The sequence below is a fragment of the Heptranchias perlo genome, chromosome 17 (genome assembly GCF_035084215.1).
Source record: "Heptranchias perlo isolate sHepPer1 chromosome 17, sHepPer1.hap1, whole genome shotgun sequence".
Classification (NCBI taxonomy): domain Eukaryota; kingdom Metazoa; phylum Chordata; class Chondrichthyes; order Hexanchiformes; family Hexanchidae; genus Heptranchias; species Heptranchias perlo.
This window is the reverse complement of record NC_090341.1, coordinates 9,147,139-9,167,089: the sequence shown is the minus strand read 5'-3', so window position 1 is coordinate 9,167,089 and position 19,951 is coordinate 9,147,139. Positions and strand designations below refer to the sequence as shown.

The following is a 19,951-nucleotide window of genomic DNA, read 5'->3' as shown; positions in this document are numbered from 1 at the left end:
AAAGGAAGGGTCTCCATACTATTAGTCACCTTGTAACGTGCCTGCTCCACTGTTCAGTGCCCAGGCCAGAAAAAGTCATTATGAATATGCTTCCCGATGCATCATTGAGGTTATCCAATGAATAACTGACCCATTGGTTCAATCCCTGGTTTGTGCTGAGTTAGCTGGTCTCAGATGGAACTGCAGTTGGGGTGTTACTATCGGCCTCTGCACCCCTGAAATAGGGAGGGGAAAATATGCCATGGTTCTTGCTCCTAAATTGTCACCTACTGCCCCTGCAAATAAGTAATGCACACGTGCGGAGACTGACTATGTTCGGATGGGTATGGATGGAGCCACGCAAGGGCAGTCAAATGGACCTGGGTGATGGAGGAGAGGCACTGGACAAGGGTGGTGGAGGAACATAGGAACAGGGGCAGATAATTCAGCCCCTCGAGCCTGCTCCGCCATGCACTTAGATCATGGCTGATCTTTAACTCAACTCCATTTACCCACCTTTGCTCAATATCCCTTGATACCCTTACCCAACAAAAATATGGCCAACCATGTTGACCACTGTGATGATTGTAAACAATTTTCACATCGTTCACCTGTCGCAGGAGGAAGCCTCCGAAAGCTTGTGAATTTAAAATAAAATTGCTGGACTATAACTTGGTGTTGTAAAATTGTTTACAATTGTCAACCCCAGTCCATCACCGGCATCTCCACATCATGACTACCATCGACACTGTGATGAGGTCAAGGATGAAGAGGAGAGGCAACGCATTGTGGTCACAATCATAGAGGACGTGATTTGCGACTTTGGTTAGGGCTGTTTCGGATGCTGTGCAAAGGGCAGGAACTGGACTAGAGGGATTCAAACAGGGAGTTTCAGGAGAGATGGGCATGGAGCTGGGAGGTGAAAACATATCGCATGACCTTAGCCAGAAAAGGGAGGTTGGAGATGGGGCAAGGACGGACGGTTGAGTGTTTATTTTGAGGAGGGAGGTGATAACAGCGGGGAGAGGGACCCATTGACAATGACAGCTAGCATGGGGGCTAGGAGAGGGAGTTGGGTGGTCGGGAATTGGGTGAAAAAGGGATCAATGGAGCAGGAGGATACATCCATAACTGATGGTAAGGGGAGTAATGCGGGGAGGCTCACCATTGCAGTGTGGGGTGCGGAGGGAGCTCGAAGGGGGAGGAATGAAATATGTCAAAAATTCGGATATCCCCGATAAGATAGGAAAACTTTAATCAGTATATTATTATAAAAATGGGGCAAATACTTTGTATTCCAACCCCCTGATACCCCTTTAATATTCAGTAAGAATCCATCATATTACTGCACCCCTTACACTCATAGTGCTGGTTGAGCTTTGATGTTAGCAGTCTTTAAAAAAGAAGTTTAAAAAGTTGGACTCCCTGGGACCTTCTTAAACACGGCTCTGCAGTTATACTGGCAGCAAGTGTGAAGCCCAAGACCCCCTCCCAGGGGCAGTCTCACGCATCGGGTGACACTCTCATTGCACTACGTTACGTTGGTGTGAAGCTGAAACCGCTCACCAGTGATACAGGACGTGTCGTCTGACTGCTCTATAACCCCGTTCGTCCGCCCAACAGTTCAGCTTGTAGACTAGAAAATGGAGAGTCTTAAGCCTCGAACGTCATGATTGATGGGTCAGGGGTTATCAGGGCAGGGTTATCAACACCAGCCCAGGAAAGGTTATTAGTTCACCCTCCGACAAGGTTATCGGTCAAAATAATCACTCTACTGGCTGATATCAGTCTGACACACATATAGACATTACACACAGACATACATACAGAGGGGAGGGAGAACATTGCACTGGCCTGTAATTTACAAATCTGTCGCTTACCTTCCGCTGAAGAACCACCAGTTTAATTCCTTGCCCCCCACCCCCCCACCCCGCCACACTTCAGTCACTGAATTCTTATTTACTTCTCCCTTATTCCAGATCTTTTCCCTTACTGTCAGGGTTGTCGATTCCTTCGACAGAAAAGATCGGGGCCTGGGCACCCCGATGCCTCAGAACGAGTTTCCAAGTCTGAGGCGCAAAGAGCAAGAAGGGATCCTGATTCCATCCCCCAGTCGGAGCCGAGCTAGCTGACCATCACCTGATGCAGCAGTAGGATCAGAGAATATTACAGCACAGAGGGAGGCCATTTGGCCCATCGCGCCTCTGAAAGAACTATCCACTTTGTCTCATTCCCCTGCCCTTTCCTTTTTCAATTATTTTTTCCATTTCCTTTTTAAAAGCGACTACGTTTCTGCTTCCCCCGCTGTTTCTGGTCGGGCTGATACGATCAACGATCCTGGTTCAGGGAAGAGAAAAGTCGGCCAGAGTTTCTGCTCGTGATCACTACACGATAACCCCCTAATGGAAGCTTGTCACTACCCAGGACAAAGCAGTCCGCTTGAGCGGTGGCCCATCCATCGGCTTAAACATCCACTCCCTCCACCACCAGCGCACCCTGACTGCAGTGTGTACCATCCACAGGAAGCACTGCAGCAACTCGCCAAGGCTTCGTCGACAGCACCTCCCAAACCCGCGACCTCCACCACCTAGAAGGACATGGGGCAGCAGGTGCATGGGAACAACACCACCTGCACGTTCCCCTCCAAGTCACACACCATCCCGACTTGGACATATGTCGGCTGTTCCTTCCTCATCACTGGGTCAAAATCCTGGAATTCCCTACCTAACAGCACTGTGGGAGAACCTTCACCACACGGACTGCAGCGGTTCAAGAAGAAGGCCCTCCACCACCTTCTCAAGGGGCAAATAGGGATGGGCAATAAATGCCGGCCTTGCCAGCGATGCCCGCATCCCAAGAACGAATAATAATTTTTAAAAATGCACTCCTGTAGACATTGGCTCGTAGCAAGTAATGTTTCTTACAATTGGAAAGCCTGCTGACACTCACTGTTAAGGCTCACACGAGAACAATGGACACTTGGATGAAGGACTGCAATGTGACCAACATCTGGGTTAAACTCCGGGAAAAGATAACACAGGGAGAAAAACTGGGGGGAATGAAAGAGTGGAAGCACCTCCTTTGTACTTCACAGCAGCCGATTACTTTCTAGGTTATCATCTTATAACTGTCGGCTTCTGTGTTGATGCAACTAAAAAGTGTGCGCCCCTTCAGAACAAAAGAATGAAGGGGGCCGATTGTCCAGGGAACATCTATTCCCCTGGGTGCGAAAGTCAGGAGGAAAGTGGGCGTCGATCGGATATCCAGATTCTTTTCCTACATTATAACAGTGTCCACACTTCAAAAGTACTTCATTGGCTGTAAAGTGCTTTGGGGCGTCCTGGGGTCGTGAAAGCCGCTATAAAATGCAAGTCTTCCTTTGTTTCTTTCTTGAGGAGTCAGCCTGTTCCTGCCGTAGCTGGCAAGCCGCAGCGGCATTGAACTGAGGGCCAGGCCTCAAAATGGCTGGGGCCTCCTGTCGGCAGGAGCCACCAAGTTTGCTCGCCCGCTCGGCTGCCCGAAAGTTAAAATCTAGCCCATGGGGAGGAGGCTTTCCACCTCACCTCTTTGGATTCATGTCCCGCTCGTAAAAAGGAAACACTTTGTGCTATCCATCCCTCATCTCGCCACCATTCTGACGTGTTGACATGAGCTAAGTCCATTTTATGGGTTGAGGGAGGGTGGAATTCCCTTAAGCCCTGCAAGGTTTGTATAGACACCTGGCGTTAGAGCATGACTGCAGCATTCCACTCGCCAACTCAACCAAGGGAGCCCCTTTCTAGCTCTGATACACTGCAAAAGCTGAAACAACTCATACTTGCTGATGAACACCAGTCCTCCCCTCCCCCTCTTATCAGCTCAATGACTCTCTCTTCCCTTTCTCTCTTTAATACTCTGTGGCTGGTCTCCTCCTGTAAGACCGTCTTTAAAACCCACCTCTTTACCAAGTTTTTGTTTACCCCTCCAAATAACCCCTTTGGCTCGGCATCCATTTTTTGATTACGCCTCTGTGAAGTCCCTTGGAATGTTTTTTCTACATTAAAAGGAGCTCTATAAATGCAAGTCATTTTTGTTGGCTATTAGTCAGCCTAAAGGGCTATCTAAATAACACAATCAGAGAATTAGCAGGTATGTGTGACCTAGATGATGTGCGAGTTCCTGCCATTAGCCTGGACTACAATATTCCTACCAGTGTATTGTTAATCAGCAGGTCTGACTGCAATTATTAATTGTAAACAATTTTACAACACCAAGTTATAGTCCAGCAATCTTATTTTAAATTCACAATCTTTCGGAGGCTACCTCCTTCCTCAGGTGAACGATGTGGAAAAAGGAGGTAGCCTCCGAAAGCTTGAGGAAGGAGGAAGCCTCCGAAAGCTTGTGAATTTAAAATAAAATTGCTGGACTATAACTTGGTGTTGTAAAATTGTTTACAATTGTCAACCCCAGTCCATCACCGGCATCTCCACATCATGCAATTATTAAGTCTGGGGAATCCACCGTAGGCTATAGTTCTGGCTGGAGATCCAAACTTGGTGGGTGCCCTGGAACTTCACATAATCCATGCATAATATGAAGGACCACGAAAGACCATTTCAACCAAAAGTCATGTCTGTTTTCATTGTGAATAAGAAATTCATTCCAAAGGGGATATTTTAACCTTTTTGGACCAATGCTATTTTTTTTAATTATTGTTCTCTCAGGCTGGGATTTTCTGTTCCTTTGCTCCCCAGACCATGATTTTCCACCAATTCATTTTAATGTTTGGAAAATCATGAGCTGCTGTGTACAGAAGTGGAAAATCCTGGCCCCAGGATCGTGTGTCTTATTGCTTCCATAAGAACATTGGGAACAGGAGTAGGCCATTCAGCCCCTCGAGCCTGCTCCTCCATTCAATTAGATCATGGCTGATCTGCACCTCAACTCCATTTACCTGCCTTTGCTCCATATCCTTTGATACCTCAGGCAAGCTATTCCAGACATGGTGCATATAAGCTTGCAGATTTCAGATCGTAGAAGCCATAATTTGTTCGTTCGTCCTTTCTCTCTATCACCTAACTGAAGCCACACCACCTGTGTCTATACTTACATCTCAGTAATATTTAATCCACTTCAAAACCTTACATCTGATTGTAATCAACTGGAACTTTATCTTGGTAGAGGATTGAGTACTATGTTTTTATGGAGAGGACTGAATACAATGTAGAAAGGCCAATAAAGAGGGATGGAGTCCCTTTAAGATATTACAGGGCATGTCAGGCAGCATTAGGCCAGGCTGTCAGTTAGTGCAGACACCTCATTACAGAACAGTAAATGTTAGGAGAGTGGGTTACTTGGCAGCTACAGGCCTTTGTGACATTTTACTTTCCGTGCATGGTACAAAAGGAGCAACTGTAGCCTACAAAATGAAACGCTACAATTGCCCCCCTGAATTTGAAAATCCTGTGGTCTGTTTACAATGAAAACTTTATTCAGTTGAAAACAGAGTATGTATAAAGTAGAGTTTTCTTTGCACAAACGATCAACCCATCTTTGTCCTCAAGTTTTAACAAGTCAAATCATCACTAAAGGTTGTTCTGTGCCTCGGACCTCATTGTGGAAAGCCTTTTCTAAGCTCAAAATGGAAGCTCCATTTATATTGGTCTTCAGCCATGGCTTAGTGAGTATCACTCTCCCCTCTGAGTAGGTTAAAGTCGCACTCCAGGGACTTGAGCACAAATTCTAGGCTGACACCCCAGTACTGTACTGAGGGAGTGCTGCACTGTCGGGGGTGCTGTCTTTCGGATGAGACGTTAAACCGAGGACCCATTTGCCCTCTCAGGTGGACGCAAAAGATCCCATGGAACTATTTCGAGGAAGAGCAGGGGAGTTCTCCTCGGTGTCCTGGCCGATACTCATCCCTCAACCAACACCACAAAATACAGATTATCTGGTCATTATCATGTTGCTGTTTGTGGGACCTTGCTGTGCGTAAATTGGCTGCCATGCTTCCTTCATTACAGCAGTGACCACATTTCAAATGTACTTCATTGGTTGTAAAGCACTTTGGGCCTACCCGAGGATGTGAAAGGCGCTATATAAATGCAAGTCCTTTCTTTTCTCTTCACTCGGATTCTGGGAGGACGAGGTCTGTGAGCTGGCTCACAAATCTGGCTAAATCTGATTTCTTTAGGCTGGCGGCAAGCTGGTAAGGGCTGATTTTCCGAGTTAGGGCTGCTGGTGGTAATCCACGCCATCCAACCATGCGAGTGAGGGGTATTGCGGGCAACCTGACCCCAATAAAAAATGAACGGACGGACAATCGAGGGCAGTGTGCCCAATATGCCCGCCCGGCGGTTAATGGCCCCTGTCGACAGGGCTAACTCAGAGAATCTGGTTCCGCCAGTGGTCCACCTGCTACAGAAACCAGATTTAATGGCATCAATTCCGCGAGGTGGTTCCCAGATGTTGAACTCCTGGAATCCGCCCCGAAGCCTACGGTCCAGCAGGGCAACATGATTGTGATGGTATGGTAATGGTTTCGATCCTGACTTTCGTTTTTCCCTCTCCTTCTCCTAATTTTTTCCCAAAACTTGGGTTGCCAACCCTCCAGGATTGTCCTGGAGTTTCCAGGAATGAAAGTGCAACCCAGGAGAAAAAGCATAGGGGCGTTAAAAAAAAATTGGTGAGTTTTTTAATTTCCATTTTCTTTGATCATTTTTGGTTATTAGTTATAAAAATATTGGAGATGAGGAAAAAAGGCTGTTTGTTGGACAGGGTGGTTGGAGACAGGAGGTCACGCGATGAAACCTCCAGGAATAGGTCCAACCAGAGTTGGCAAGTGATGCTGGGGTGATTTTACCCCCCCCCCCCACTCCTTAGCTCAGCAACACTGAGGCCAATTTGGGCCAATCTCCCAGCGCCCTGGACCGGGCTCAGCGAACTCAGCACAGGCCAGGGATCAAACATAGGGCCCATCAGTCTTTCTGCATTAGGCCTTATGGTGCCTTTATCCAATGGACTGGGACTTGTTGAAAACAAATTTAATAAAAGATATCACAAGCACAGGCTATTGTCCATCTGTTAAAAACTCAATAAACTTTCTTCGGAATCCAAAGACAGAAAAAGAAGTCTTAAAGTTCTCGTTAGGGCTCGAGGAAGGTAAACGATTTGCACTCGGGAATCGGAAATAGAATTTCAAAATTTGTGGACGACACCAATGTTAATACCGAGGAGTAGTCATGATGTGGAGATGCCGGTGATGGACTGGGGTTGACAATTGTAAACAATTTTACAACACCAAGTTATAGTCCAGCAATTTTATTTTAAATTCACAAGCTTTCAGAGGCTTCCTCCTTCGTCAGGTGAACGATGTGAAAAAATTTTTCACATCGTTCACCTGAGGAAGGAGGAAGTCTCCGAAAGCTTGTGAATTTAAAATAAAATTGCTGGACTATAACTTGGTGTTGTAAAATTGTTTACAAATACCGAGGAGGACTGCGACAAAATAAAGGAAGACATTAATAAACTTGCAGAATGGGCGTGTAATTGGAAGATGAATTTCAATATAGATAAGTGTGAGGTATTACATTTTGGTAGGAAGAATAAGGAGGCCACATACTACTTGGATAATAAGAGTCTAAATGGGATAGAGGAGCAGAGGGATCTGGCGGTAGAGATACACAAATCACTAAAAGTAGCAACGCAGGTTAATAAGGCCATAAAAAAAAACCAAACACTGGGGTTCATTTCTAGAGGGATAGAATCGAAAAGCAGAAAAGTTATGTTAAACTTGTATAGAACCTTGGTTCGACCACACTTGCAGTACTGTGAACAGTTCTGGTTTCCATGTTACAAAAAAGGATATAGAGGCACTGGAGAAGGTGCAAAAAAGATTTGCTAGGATTGTACCAGAACTGAGAGGTTATACCTATCAGGAAAGATTGATTTTCTCTAGATAAAAGACCGAGGGGTGACCTGATAGAGATCTTTAAGATAATGCAAGCGTTTGATCGGGTGGACGTAGAGAAGATGTTTCCACTTAGGTGTGGGGGGGGGGGGGGATGGGAGACCAGAACTAGAGGCCAAAAATATAAGATAGTCACTAATAAATCCAATAGGGAATTCAGGAGAAACCTCTTTACCCAGAGAGTGGTTAGAATGTGGAACTCGCTGCCACAAGGAGTAGTTGAGGCGAATAGCATGGATGCATTTAAGGGGAAGCTAGATAAACACATGAGGGGGAAAGGAATAGAAGGATATGTTGATAATGCTCGATGAAGTAGGGAGGGAGGAGGCTCGTGTGGAGCATAAACACTGGCATGGACCAGTTGGGCCGAATGGCCAGTTTCTGTGCTGTAAATTCTATGTAATTCTATGTAAGGTTCTGGAGATGACTCTGCTGCTTGTGCCTCCTTATAGTGAAAGAGCAACAAACTTGTTCTTTTTAAATGTTCATTGAACGATCGGTTCGAGGGCCAGAGACCCATCAAGGACTTCCTGGAAAATCCCGTCAAACATATAAAAAAAAAATCCCGTCAAAAAAAAAACACGGTCAAAAGACATTAAAAATAAAGTAACTCCTGTCAAAATCATAAAAGGTTTCCTGACATCTATTAAAGTATTTCCTGGGGTGGAAAATTCGACTCACACGTTCAGTTTTACTGTCTGTCAGAGGCCCGCGTTTCCAGCTATGACAACATTCACTGGGAGAGGAATCTAATCAACTTGAGATCTAAACCCTAGGAAAATGAAAAAATGTAATAAACAAACATCTGGTGGATATTAATGGTGGAGGTGTCCCCGAGGGGACGGGGGGGGAAACCCGGGTGGTGGGGGGGGGGGGGGCACGGGGGATGGGGGAGGGAGCGATCCCCTTTGCTCGTAGTACCCACGTGCCATTGTAAAACACAGTCACATTAAAGTGAGCGGCTCTTTATGTGAAGCCAGGCCTACGCTCTAACTTTACGGCTACAAATCTTGTTGAACAGTTTACTGCCTCTTTTCTGTTGCATCGTGGCTTCACCCCGCCCCAAACCCCCACCCCCCCCCACAAACCCACCACGCCGGGCTCCCGATATCAAACCGCAGCTGAACCTCGCTGCGATACCTAAAGTGGCGGTGAGATGTGATCTACTCGGCACCATCGCTCGCTCCGAATTAAACCGTGACGGGAGGATGAGGTGGGGGTTTGGGAGGGGGGGGAGGGGGGGTTGAGGGCCACAGGTTCAAACCGACCATTCTTCACCGTGAGCAGTCCACACGAGGCACGGGCTTCTGAGCAGTGGAAGCAACGCTGCTGGAATCGTTGAAGAAACAGTTGGGCGCTCTGACGGGAGGCCGAGGGGCCAATTTTCGGAGTCCGTGCAGCTGGCGGGGAGACTTGGCCACCGGCACAAATTCAGGCCCCTGATTTAACGACCGTGTGGGGGAGGGGCAGAGCCTGCCCAGTTTTCCAATTGGCACTGCCAACGGGCTTACAAAATTACCACCTGCACGTTTGTTCTAGATGCACGAGATAGGTTGAGTTGAATGGCCTTCCTCCTTGTTATTTATTCTACGACACCAAATTGCAAAAGAGGCCGTGTTTGAGTGAAAACGGGTAGGGGTGAGGAGGGGGGGAGGGGGGCGGTAAAATTGGTCTTGGGCAACAATGCATTTTGATAACGCCTCATGTGAAATGCCTTATTAAGTTAAAGGCGCTATATAAATGCAAATCGCTGTTGTTGTTGTTTTACACTCTCTCCCAATGTCCTTTTCCACTGACGTCCTTTGGTAGCAAAATCCCAAGCCACAGAGAAAGTATCTCACAACTCACGGCACAAATGCGTCCGATCCTGCTGTATATGGCCCGGACTTTGCCCTCCGACTCGATGGCCTTCTCCGTGAAGAAAAAGTACACCTTGTCGTTGTCCCGGTCGACGTTGTCCGGGATGAGGTGAGCGGCCACGAATTTGGGGTCTACGACGGAAAGCGACAGGGTAAAAAAAGAGAGAAGGTTGAGATGGTCGCTGCAGGGTGGGAGTCACCACTTTGCAGTGGCACCGGGGGAGGCGAGGGGTATCTTTTCAAGCCTCTGAATCCGAGCGTGAATTTTGTGAGGAGAGACCCCTGGCGTAGAATCACCCTACTGGGACCGCGGATGGGAGACCTCGGCGCGCAGCTCAGCGCGGCCCAATTCCCAACGCTCCCGGTTTTCCCGCTGGCGAACCGAAAGAATCGGGAGCGCCACGAATCGGGCGCGCTGTTCTCCACGCCCAATTCTCCGATCCCCGTCTGCTGTCGAGCAGGGCTCTGCTCAAGGGCATGAAATTCTGGTGGAGGGGGTCCCCGAGTGGAGCTGAGCAGTACCCCCACCCACCCCTGCTCACGGATGTTGACGTAGACGCTGTCCAAATTTTGCAGGGATGGGGATCATTTTGCACGGTCAAGGCGGTCTGCCGATGGCGCCTGCAAGAGCCCCCCCAGTGGCGCTCGCCCTAATCAGCCCTCATACGGCAGAGCGGCCTACAGCCACTCCACCAGAGGTCGTCCTGGACCACTTGCAGGTAAAATGAAACAATTCTTAAATAAAGGATCTTCAGCGCCAGCAGGAGTTAGGATTCCTTTAAGATACGGTAAATCGATCCCAGAGGGGATTGATTATTTTTGCCCGCTAAAGGTTTGGGGCCTTTTAAAAGGCCTCAGCAGAACACACGTCAGCTCTCAGCTGGCAAGAGTTCCGTTGAGGCCTAATAGGGGTTGAATGGATGAAATTCCTGGGGTGGACCAGGAACTCCCTCGGACATACCACCTTGATATAGAGGAATTGTCCTTTCCTTCCACCAGAAAATGGAGAACTACAAGAAATGTTCCCAGCGGAACCAATGGAGGACTGGCTGGGCACTGGAGGACTGACTGGGCACTGGCGGACTGACTGGGCACTGGAGGACTGGCTGGGCACTGGAGGACTGGCTGGGCACTGGAGGACTGACTGGGCACTGGAGGACTGACTGGGCACTGGAGGACTGGCCGGGCACTGGAGGACTGGCCGGGCACTGGAGGACTGACTGGGCACTGGAGGACTGACCGGGCACTGGCGGACTGGCCAGGCACTGGCGAACTAGCCGGGCACAGCCACATTCGAGAGAGGACGAGAGAAAAAGGGGAGAAACCCACCTGAATGTTTGCTGGCAAGAATTTCAATGCACAGCTGACATCAACTATGGACCAAGGTTGAAAGGGCCTCCACTCAACCTAAAATGTCTGCTCACCACAATGGTGCAACGCAGTGCTTGTAATAGATCTGCTATCACTCAGGCCCTGCGCCATCCTTTCTCTCCTCCTCTCCAGAATGTAGTGACCGCTTGCCAATGTACAGCTCCACTGCCCTGCCAGGCTCCAGCCCCTTGCATAAGTGCTTATTCTTCACATGTGAGTCTCAACCTACTATTCCACATTGAGGAGCATCGTAGTGTAGCCTGGTCCTCTCTCCACTCAATATCCACACTTTAGAGCAGGGTCGTGAATAGCAGTCAGGAGCTGGAGACCCCGGCTGACATTTCCCTTCCCTAGCCCGGGAACACCAAGGCTAATACAGGCCTACCACCAACCCTGCTGTACCCAACAATGTCAGCTAGATAGGACCTTCCTGATCTGTGTAGCTGAGTCCCAGACACACAGGAGCCCTGTACTCGAATATGTTATTAAAGTATACAAGGAGCATTTTGCACTTAATATAACCCGTAGAATACTCTCCCCTTTTAACTTGCTGAGTTAAAGGTACACAGTAATCTGTAGAAATCTGAGATAATATCATTGGATGCCATTGGCCCCAGTAACCCATCCTAGTCATTTTGTCCAACATTACATGGAATTTACAGCACAGATACAGGCCATTCAGCCCAAGGAAATAGTCATGGGTGGGTTGTTTTGTGCTGGTGTTTATGCTCCACACGAGCCTCCTCCCATCCTACTTCACCTAACCCTGTCAGCATAACCTTCTGTTCCTTTCTCCCCTCATGTACTTATCTAGCTTCCTCTAAAAGGCAGCTATGCTGCTCGCCTCAACTACTCAAGGGGTTGGCGAGTTCCACATTCTAACCACTCTCTCTCTCTCTACACCACCCTCCATTGATACAACATCTGCTGCCCACTCTGGTCCTCGTTGAGATCGCCACTGACGATGCCCACTGGTTACCTTGCAACAAACGCTGGTCGAGCTCCGTCCTCATGGCGGAGCGGGACCCCAGGCTGCGGAAGATGACAGGGTCCCTGCCCAGGAAGTCGGCTGTCAGTCCGGAATACAGCTCATCGCCTGAGGAATGGAGGAAAAACGGAGACAAGTGATTTTTGCTGCACTCGGCCACGGCCGATTGTACTCGAGACAAACCTTCCCGGTGTACGTGGCTCAGCCACTCATTGGATCAGCTCGGTAGGGCTGATTTCCTCAGTCGGGAGCTCCCAGAAGTGAGCGACACTCGCAGGAAGCACTGATCAGGAAATCGTGGGCCTGTGTTCCCTGATTTCCCTCCCCCACCTTAATTTAATGTAGTGGTCACATTGGCTGGGATCATTGCCCTTCATAGTCAGAGGACGGGTTGTTGTTTGTGATGAGTTTTATTTAAGTGTGAGTTCTTGCACTTTGGCTCTTGCCCGTTGGATTGTCTCACAGCTCCTACCTTCCCCCTTTATAACGCTGTTAGAACCACATCCTGCTTTTCAAACATTCTCCTGTTCCTCTGGTTGTATCTGCAAAAATGTGCAGCCAGCCTTTCAAACTCATGTTTTCAAAGTTGCCCTGAGGTATCTAATCCATGACATAATGGAGGCCTTTTTAAAGCAGGCCCAAGGGGCTGAATGGCCTACTCTTGTTCCTAGTGATACGATGTAATGCCCAGGGCTCAATTCCATTCCATTTGCGTTGCAATAAAAACTCTGCCCCTATTGTATTTTGGACCACAAATGGCTTTTTCCATGCTGCAAATAAACTCTCCGATACACGTCTTCTGCAGCGTGCAAAGAGTAGAGAGTGAAGACATTGCTTCACCACTCTAATTCTACTAAGCGGAGGAAGTAGAAAGTCACCACGATGACGAATCCTTCGCGGGCGGGCGCGGCACAAGATTCTGTTAGTTTAAATACTTCCTTTTCGACCGTCAATTTGGAAATTGTGATTCTCTGTATGAAGCCATTTCCTCCCCAGCGCCCCTTCGAAATCCCAGACTGATGACATGGAAGTGTGCGAAAGCCTCGATTAAAATTACTTTTCACAAAAGAGGTGCCTCTAAATTTGAATCCCTGGGATTTTAGCTGGAGGAGGGGAAAGGGTGGGGATGGGGGAGGGGGAGGGGGAGGGGACGAGCCTGCTACACCTGAATATGAGAAAGATTATCAGGTCTCTCTCGCCCCAATAGTCAGTAATTAGGCTGGTTGTTGTCTGTTCAAGTTGCTGGCCTCCTTTTTCATTCAGGGATACAGTGCTAATGAGGCATGACTGTATTTTACCCGTATCCAGGTCACCATGTTGCTTACAGAGACATATGGAATAGATTAACGTCCTGCTCATAATCCAATGATGTATTACACTTTGCCATGGCGATGGGGCTGAAGGAGAAAGTATTGCTGATCACATGCTGACAAGCTGATTGGACCGTTTTGTTTTTTTCTGGGGCCATGTTGGTCACAAATAACCATAAACTGGTTGGGAAAGGAAGGTTTTTCAAATCAACTCTTAAGTCCATGTTAATATCTCCCAGGTGTAGGTCTTTCGAAGACTGATTTATTGACAGGATTAAACACTTTGGACTGCTGGTGACACCATGGACTATGAAGAGACAGCTCGGTACATCAGAACAGCAGTGTTGGTGTTAGAATAATAAATGCTGCAGGGAATCTTATCCGCATTAGGACTCTCATCATCCAGGCTTCATTGAAAGAAGATCTTTCGTCATCAGGATCCTTTTCAAAGAGGAAATTTTGGCACTTGACTCCATCATGTCAGGGCCTCATTCAAAGTACAATGTTTATCATCTCAAAGAGCAACTCTCGTCATCAGGACCCATTTAAAGAGGGATTCTCATCATCAGGACCCATTTAAAGAGGGATTCTCATCATCAGGACCCATTTAAAGAGGGATTCTCATCATCAGGACCCCTTTAAAGAGGGATTCTCATCAGTAGGACCCCAATAAAGGGAGATTCTCATCAGTAGGATCCCTTTTAAAAAGGAGTCTCACCATCAGGGTCACATTGAAAACAGGCACTTCAAATGGAATAGGTCACACCCTTCATTTCTCTAGTTTTAATTTTCTCTCCCTCTCCCACAAAGCTCTCAGCAACCTCTTGCCTAAACCAAGCACAAACCCAGCTTGAAGCAGTGTCCAGAAGATTATTTTGGAAGTGTAATTTTCAAATTCCTTACCAATGAAGGTGCTCGCAAAAGGTCGGTTCGGGTCATGTGGGCATTTGCCACGCCCATTTTCCACACTGTTAATGTCCATCCTGAAGGCATGCTTGAAAAAACAAATACAAAGAGGAATTAGCAGTGAGAATCAGTCCAGCCTGGTTGGTGGTGATGAGAATCTGTAACATAGTCATTCACAGCAGATAATCCTGCAAATACGAATGACCAGGACACAGGAGGAGTGTCACTGTCTTAAGTTAACTACCTCTGATTTGTCTGTTCCTGATAGTTTACATGAAAACCTTCACTGTGCCTGTTTTAGTACCAGTGCAGTGGAGGATTCCACTACAATGCTGCAAAGTCAGGACTGAATCCTACATTGGACTTGCTTTGGAACGAAGCTGAACAGATTTTAACAGTAAATCTATTTTCATACAACAGGGCTAGCAGTAAATGGTGCTGTGCAGTAACACTATATCTAAATAAGATCCCCAAACAAGCAATGGGGTATGGGCGTTTAAGTGTTGGACGCATGCCCAAAAGTTAACTAGGCACTACTCAAACTCATTGGGGCCAGTCTGCAGAAAGAAGAGAGTTCCATCCCATCAATCTGGGCCTACACTGGTCCCAGGGGTAAAATAGTGTTCTGTCTGACTACTCCCTTGCCCTTCTATCTGAGCTCATTGGTCCCTCCTCCAGGTCTCTCAAAGTTAACAGCCCCACTGTGTGTAGAGCATATTCCATAAAGACATCACTTAAATTCAGTCATGAGGAAGAAATTCATGTCTACTCATGTAAGTCTGAGGCAAATGTTCATGAATTATGCTATTTTATATGCCGAGGGCCTGGTGATATGATCTGGCAGAATCCATATGTCCCAGATGATATTATTATTGCCTTTCTCCTCCCCACAGGTGCTAGTATTAACCATTTCCTGTCTGAAATCCCCTCTGCTAAATAATAAGTGTAAAGTTGCACATCAGATAACTGTATCAGAATCTAATATATTCTCCATAAAGTAATCCCTTGTGAAAAGCAGTATATTATCTCCCAACAGAATACCTTCATCTGTCATGTAACAGAAGTACGTCTTTCAGTGCTGTAAAATATTCAAAAGGATCCCCCCTCTCTTGTCACATTTACCGTTTGAGTCGGTGGGTAATGAGTGGTAGAAGGGACGGTAACCAGAGGACACAGATTCAAGGTCATTGGCAAAAATTGATAAAGAAGAGGTACTTGAAAGGCTAGCTGTATTTAAAGTAGATAAGTCACCCGGTCCAGATGGGATGCATCCTAGGTTGCTAAGGGAAGTCAGGGTGGAAATTGCAGAGGTGCTGGCCATAATCTTCCAAACATCCATAGATGTGGGGGTGGTGCCAGAGGACTGGAGAATTTCAAATGTTACACCCTTGTTCAAAAAAGGGTGTAAGGATAAACCCAGCAACTATAGGCCAGTCAGTTTAACCTCAGTGGTGGGGAAACTTTTAGAAACGATAATCTGGGACAGAATTAACAGTCAATTAGACGAGGGTGGATTGATTAGGGAAAGCCAGCATGGATTTGTTAAAGGCAAATCGTGTTTAACTAACCTGATAGAGTTTTTTGATGAGGTAACAGAGAGGGTAGATGAGGGCAATGCAGTTGATGTGGTATATATGGATTTTCAAAAGGCGTTTGATAAAGTGCCGCACGGTAGGCTTATTATCAAGATTGTGGCCCATGGAATAAAGGGGGCAGTAGCAACATGGATACAGAATTGGGTAAGTAACAGGAAATAGAGAGTAGTGGTGAACGGTTGTTTTTCGGACAGGAGGGAGGTGTACAGTGGTGTTCCCCAGGGGTCGGTGCTGGGACCACTGCTTTTCCTGATATATATTAATGACTTGGACTTGGGTGTACAGGGCACCATTTCAAAATTTGCAGATGACTCAAAATTGGAAGGGTAGTAAACAGTGAGGAGGATAGTGATAGACTTCAAGAGGATATAGACAGGCTGGTGGCATGGGCGGACACGTAGCAGATGAAATTTAACGCAGAAAAATGCAAAGTGATACTTTTTGGTAGGAAGAACGAGGAAAGGCAATATAAACTGGAGGGCACAATTCTAAAAGAAGTACAGGAACAGAGAGATCTGAGGATAGATGTGCACAAATCGTTGAAGGTGGCAGGGCAGGTTGAGAAAGTGGTTAAAAAAGCATACGGGATCCTGGGCTTTATAAACAGAGGCATAGAGTACAAAAGTATGGAAGTCATGATGAACCTTTATAAAACATTGGTTCGGCCACAATTGGAGTAGTGTATCCAGTTCTGGGCACTATACTTCAGGAAAGATGTGAAGGCCTTAGAGTGGGTGCAGAAGAGATTTACTGGAATGCTTCCAGGGATGAGGGACTTTAGTTATGTGGATAGACTGGAGAAGCTGGGATTGTTCTCCTTGCAACAGAGAAGGTTGAGAGATTTGATAGAGGTGTTCAAAATCACGAAGGATCTAGATGGAGTAGAGAGAAACTGTTCCCATTGGCAGAAGGGTCAAGAACCATTGAACATAGATTTAGGTGATTGGCAAAAGAACCAAAGGTGACATGAGGAAAAACTTTTTTACACAGCGAGTGGTTAGGATCTGGAATGCACTGCCCGAGGGGGTGGTGGAGACAGATTCAATCATGGCCTTCTAAAAGGAACTGGATAAGTACTTGAAAGGAACAAATTTGCAGGGCAGGAATAGGGTGGGGGAGTGGGACTAGCTGGATTGCTCTTGCATTGAGCCGGCACAGACTCAATGGGCCGAATGGTCTCCTTCCGTGCTGTAACCTTTCTATGATTCAATGATTCTACGAAAAGAACCAGAGGTGACATGAGGAAAACATTTTTTTTATTCGTTCATGGGATGTGGGCGTCGCTGGCAAGGCCGGCACTTATTGCCCATTCCTAATTGCCCTTGAGAAGGTGGTGGTGAGCCGCCTTCTTGAACCGCTGCAGTCCGTGTGGTGACGGTTCTCCCACAGTGCTGTTAGGAAGGGAGTTCCAGGATTTTGACCCTGCGACGATGAAGGAACGGCGATATATTTCCAAGTCGGGATGGTGTATGACTTGGAGGGGAACGTGCAGGTGGTGTTGTTCCCATGTCCCTGCTGCTCTTGTCCTTCTAGGTGGTAGAGGTCGCGGGTTTGGGAGGTGCTGCCGATGAAGCCTTGGCGAGTTGCTGCAGTGCATCCTTTGGATGGTACACACTGCAGCCACTGTGCGCCGGTGGTGAAGGAAGTGAACGTTTAGGGTGGTGGATGGGGTGCCAATCAATCGGGGTGCTTTGTCCTGGATGGTGTCGAGCTTCTTGAGTGTTGTTGGAGCTGCACTCATCCAGGCAAGTGGAGAGTATTCCATCACACTCCTGATTTATGCCTTGTAGATGGTGGAAAGGCTTTGGGGAGTCAGGAGGTGAGTCACTCGCCGCAGAATACCCAGCCTCTGACCTGCTCTTGTAGCCACAGTATTTATATGGCTGGTCCAGTTAAGTTTCTGGTCAATGGTGACCCCCAGGATGTTGATGGTGGGGGATTTGGCGATGGTAATGCCGTTGAATGTCAAAGGGAGGTGGTTAGATTCTCTCTTGTTGGAGATGGTCATTGCCTGGCACTTATCTGGCGCGAATGTTACTTGCCACTTATCAGCCCAAGCCTGGATGTTGTCCAGATCTTGCTGCATGTGGGCTCGGACTGCTTCATTATCTGAGGGGTTGCAAATGGAACTGAACACTGTGCAATCATCAGCGAACATCCCCATTTCTGACCTTATGATGGAGGGAAGGTCATTGATGAAGCAGCTGAAGATGGTTGGGCCTAGGACACTGCCCTGAGGAACTCCTGCAACAATGTCCTGGGGCTGAGATAATTGGCCTCCAACAACCACTACCATCTTCCTTTGTGCTCGGTATGACTCCAGCCACTGGAGAGTTTTCCCCCTGATTCCCATTGACTTCAATTTTACTAGGGCTCCTTGGTGCCACACTCGGTCAAATGCTGCCTTGATGTCAAGAGCAGTCACTCTCACCTCACCTCTGGAATTCAGCTCTTTTGTCCATGTTTGGACCAAGGCTGTAATGAGGTCTGGAGTCGGGTGGTCCTGGCAGAACCCAAACTGAGCACCGGTGAGCAGGTTATTGGTGAGTAAGTGCCGCTTGACAGCACTGTCAACGACACCTTCCATCACTTTGCTGATGATTGAGAGTAGACTGATGGGGTGGTAATTGGCCGGATTGGATTTGTCCTGCTTTTTGTGGACAGGACATACCTGGGCAATTTTCCACCCCCCCCCCCATCCCCAGACCTATTTTCCTGCCAGCTGGGCCGCCTGATGTTGCCCGGAAATCTTTGAACAGGGTGACCGAGAGTTAAATCCCACCTCGTTGAGTGGTGCATTGATCCCACAATGTTCCCACTCAGAGGATGCCCAACTCAGCCAAGCGAACACCTGTTCTGAGTCCCTTCCAAGTGCGGCTCTCTCCAGTTGCATACAGATGTTCCCCAACCGAAGAGATTGTTCAATGTGGAATCGACAAACATTCATGTCCCTATGTACAAAATATGAAGTTTGTACTAATGACATTAATAATATTAAAATTAGAACTAAAGGCCTAATATATATATATGTAGAAATGAGCAAGGGGAGAGCTCAAGACATTTAGCCTGTGCCCCGAGTTGGGCTAAGTTTATTGAATGCCTCTTCTTCATTACAGCAGTTTAGGGCATAATTCGAGACTCTTCATTGTTTACTTATAGCCATCAATTATCATATTTTTAAATAATTCTATTATAAGTAACATGGGAATTCCTAAGAGTCACTCAACCATGTCCATCTTGTCCTATAATAGACAAAGTGCAATTGCTGATTCCAAACCCTCAGGCATAACAGATGCTGTGCTCAAGGAATTTCAAACTCCCAATCTTTTGCTCATTGATTACAAGTGAGGAACTATTACCCCAACAGCCTATTGATTGACTTATGGATAGAGAGAAGTCACTCTCTGCCCATGCATTGTTTCTCAAAGACTCAAAGCTGAAGGGGCAACCATTAATCATTTTCTGTGTGAGGGCACCTAATTGAGTCATTAAAACCAGAAATAAAGACTGCACGTAAATCAAGAAACAAGGTCATTCCAGGATCGTAAAACCAAACCAAAGTTGTTTTTCTCTTTTACGGTTCTCCTGCTCCATGACCATGTGATCTGCTCCCCTCTATTGCCACTCTTCAGCCGGGCACTGGCAGGTATCAAAAAGTAGACAACGCTGGCAATTGATTTTCTATCCCAAAGTGACATCAGCTTGTTTATTTTTAATTCAGATTTCGGTCCATGGAGATTGTTGCTCGAGGGGTAGTTCTCGAGGCGTAGTTTTATGATTTGCATTCCAGGCCTGGAGCATATTTTGGAATTTGGGTCGCATGTTCCCCACAATTTTTCTTATGGATTGTTCAGTTTGGATACTTTTGTCCCTTCCTACAGTGCTTAATTGGAATGTGAACTGCCCTTTGGTCATGTTTCTTTATCTAGCTCATGGCAGGGGGAGGAAGGAAGTGACTTGGGGTTATTGTGTCTGATTAGCTGGTTGTCTCAATT

The 19,951-nt window shown here is 47.1% G+C and overlaps 1 protein-coding gene across 2 annotated transcripts in view; it reads right to left on the bottom strand.

Moving 5' to 3' along the window:
- Positions 1-19,951, bottom strand: part of sema3bl (sema domain, immunoglobulin domain (Ig), short basic domain, secreted, (semaphorin) 3bl) — a 142,083-nt gene that overhangs the window by 24,379 nt on the left and 97,753 nt on the right. For both annotated transcript variants that reach the window (XM_067998436.1, XM_067998437.1), the window contains exons 5-7: positions 14,359-14,449; positions 12,137-12,253; positions 9,776-9,918 (exon numbers count right to left, since the gene is read on the bottom strand). In XM_067998436.1, the coding sequence (XP_067854537.1) occupies positions 9,776-9,918; positions 12,137-12,253; positions 14,359-14,449 (351 nt within the window). The remainder of the gene's footprint in view (positions 1-9,775; positions 9,919-12,136; positions 12,254-14,358; positions 14,450-19,951) is intronic.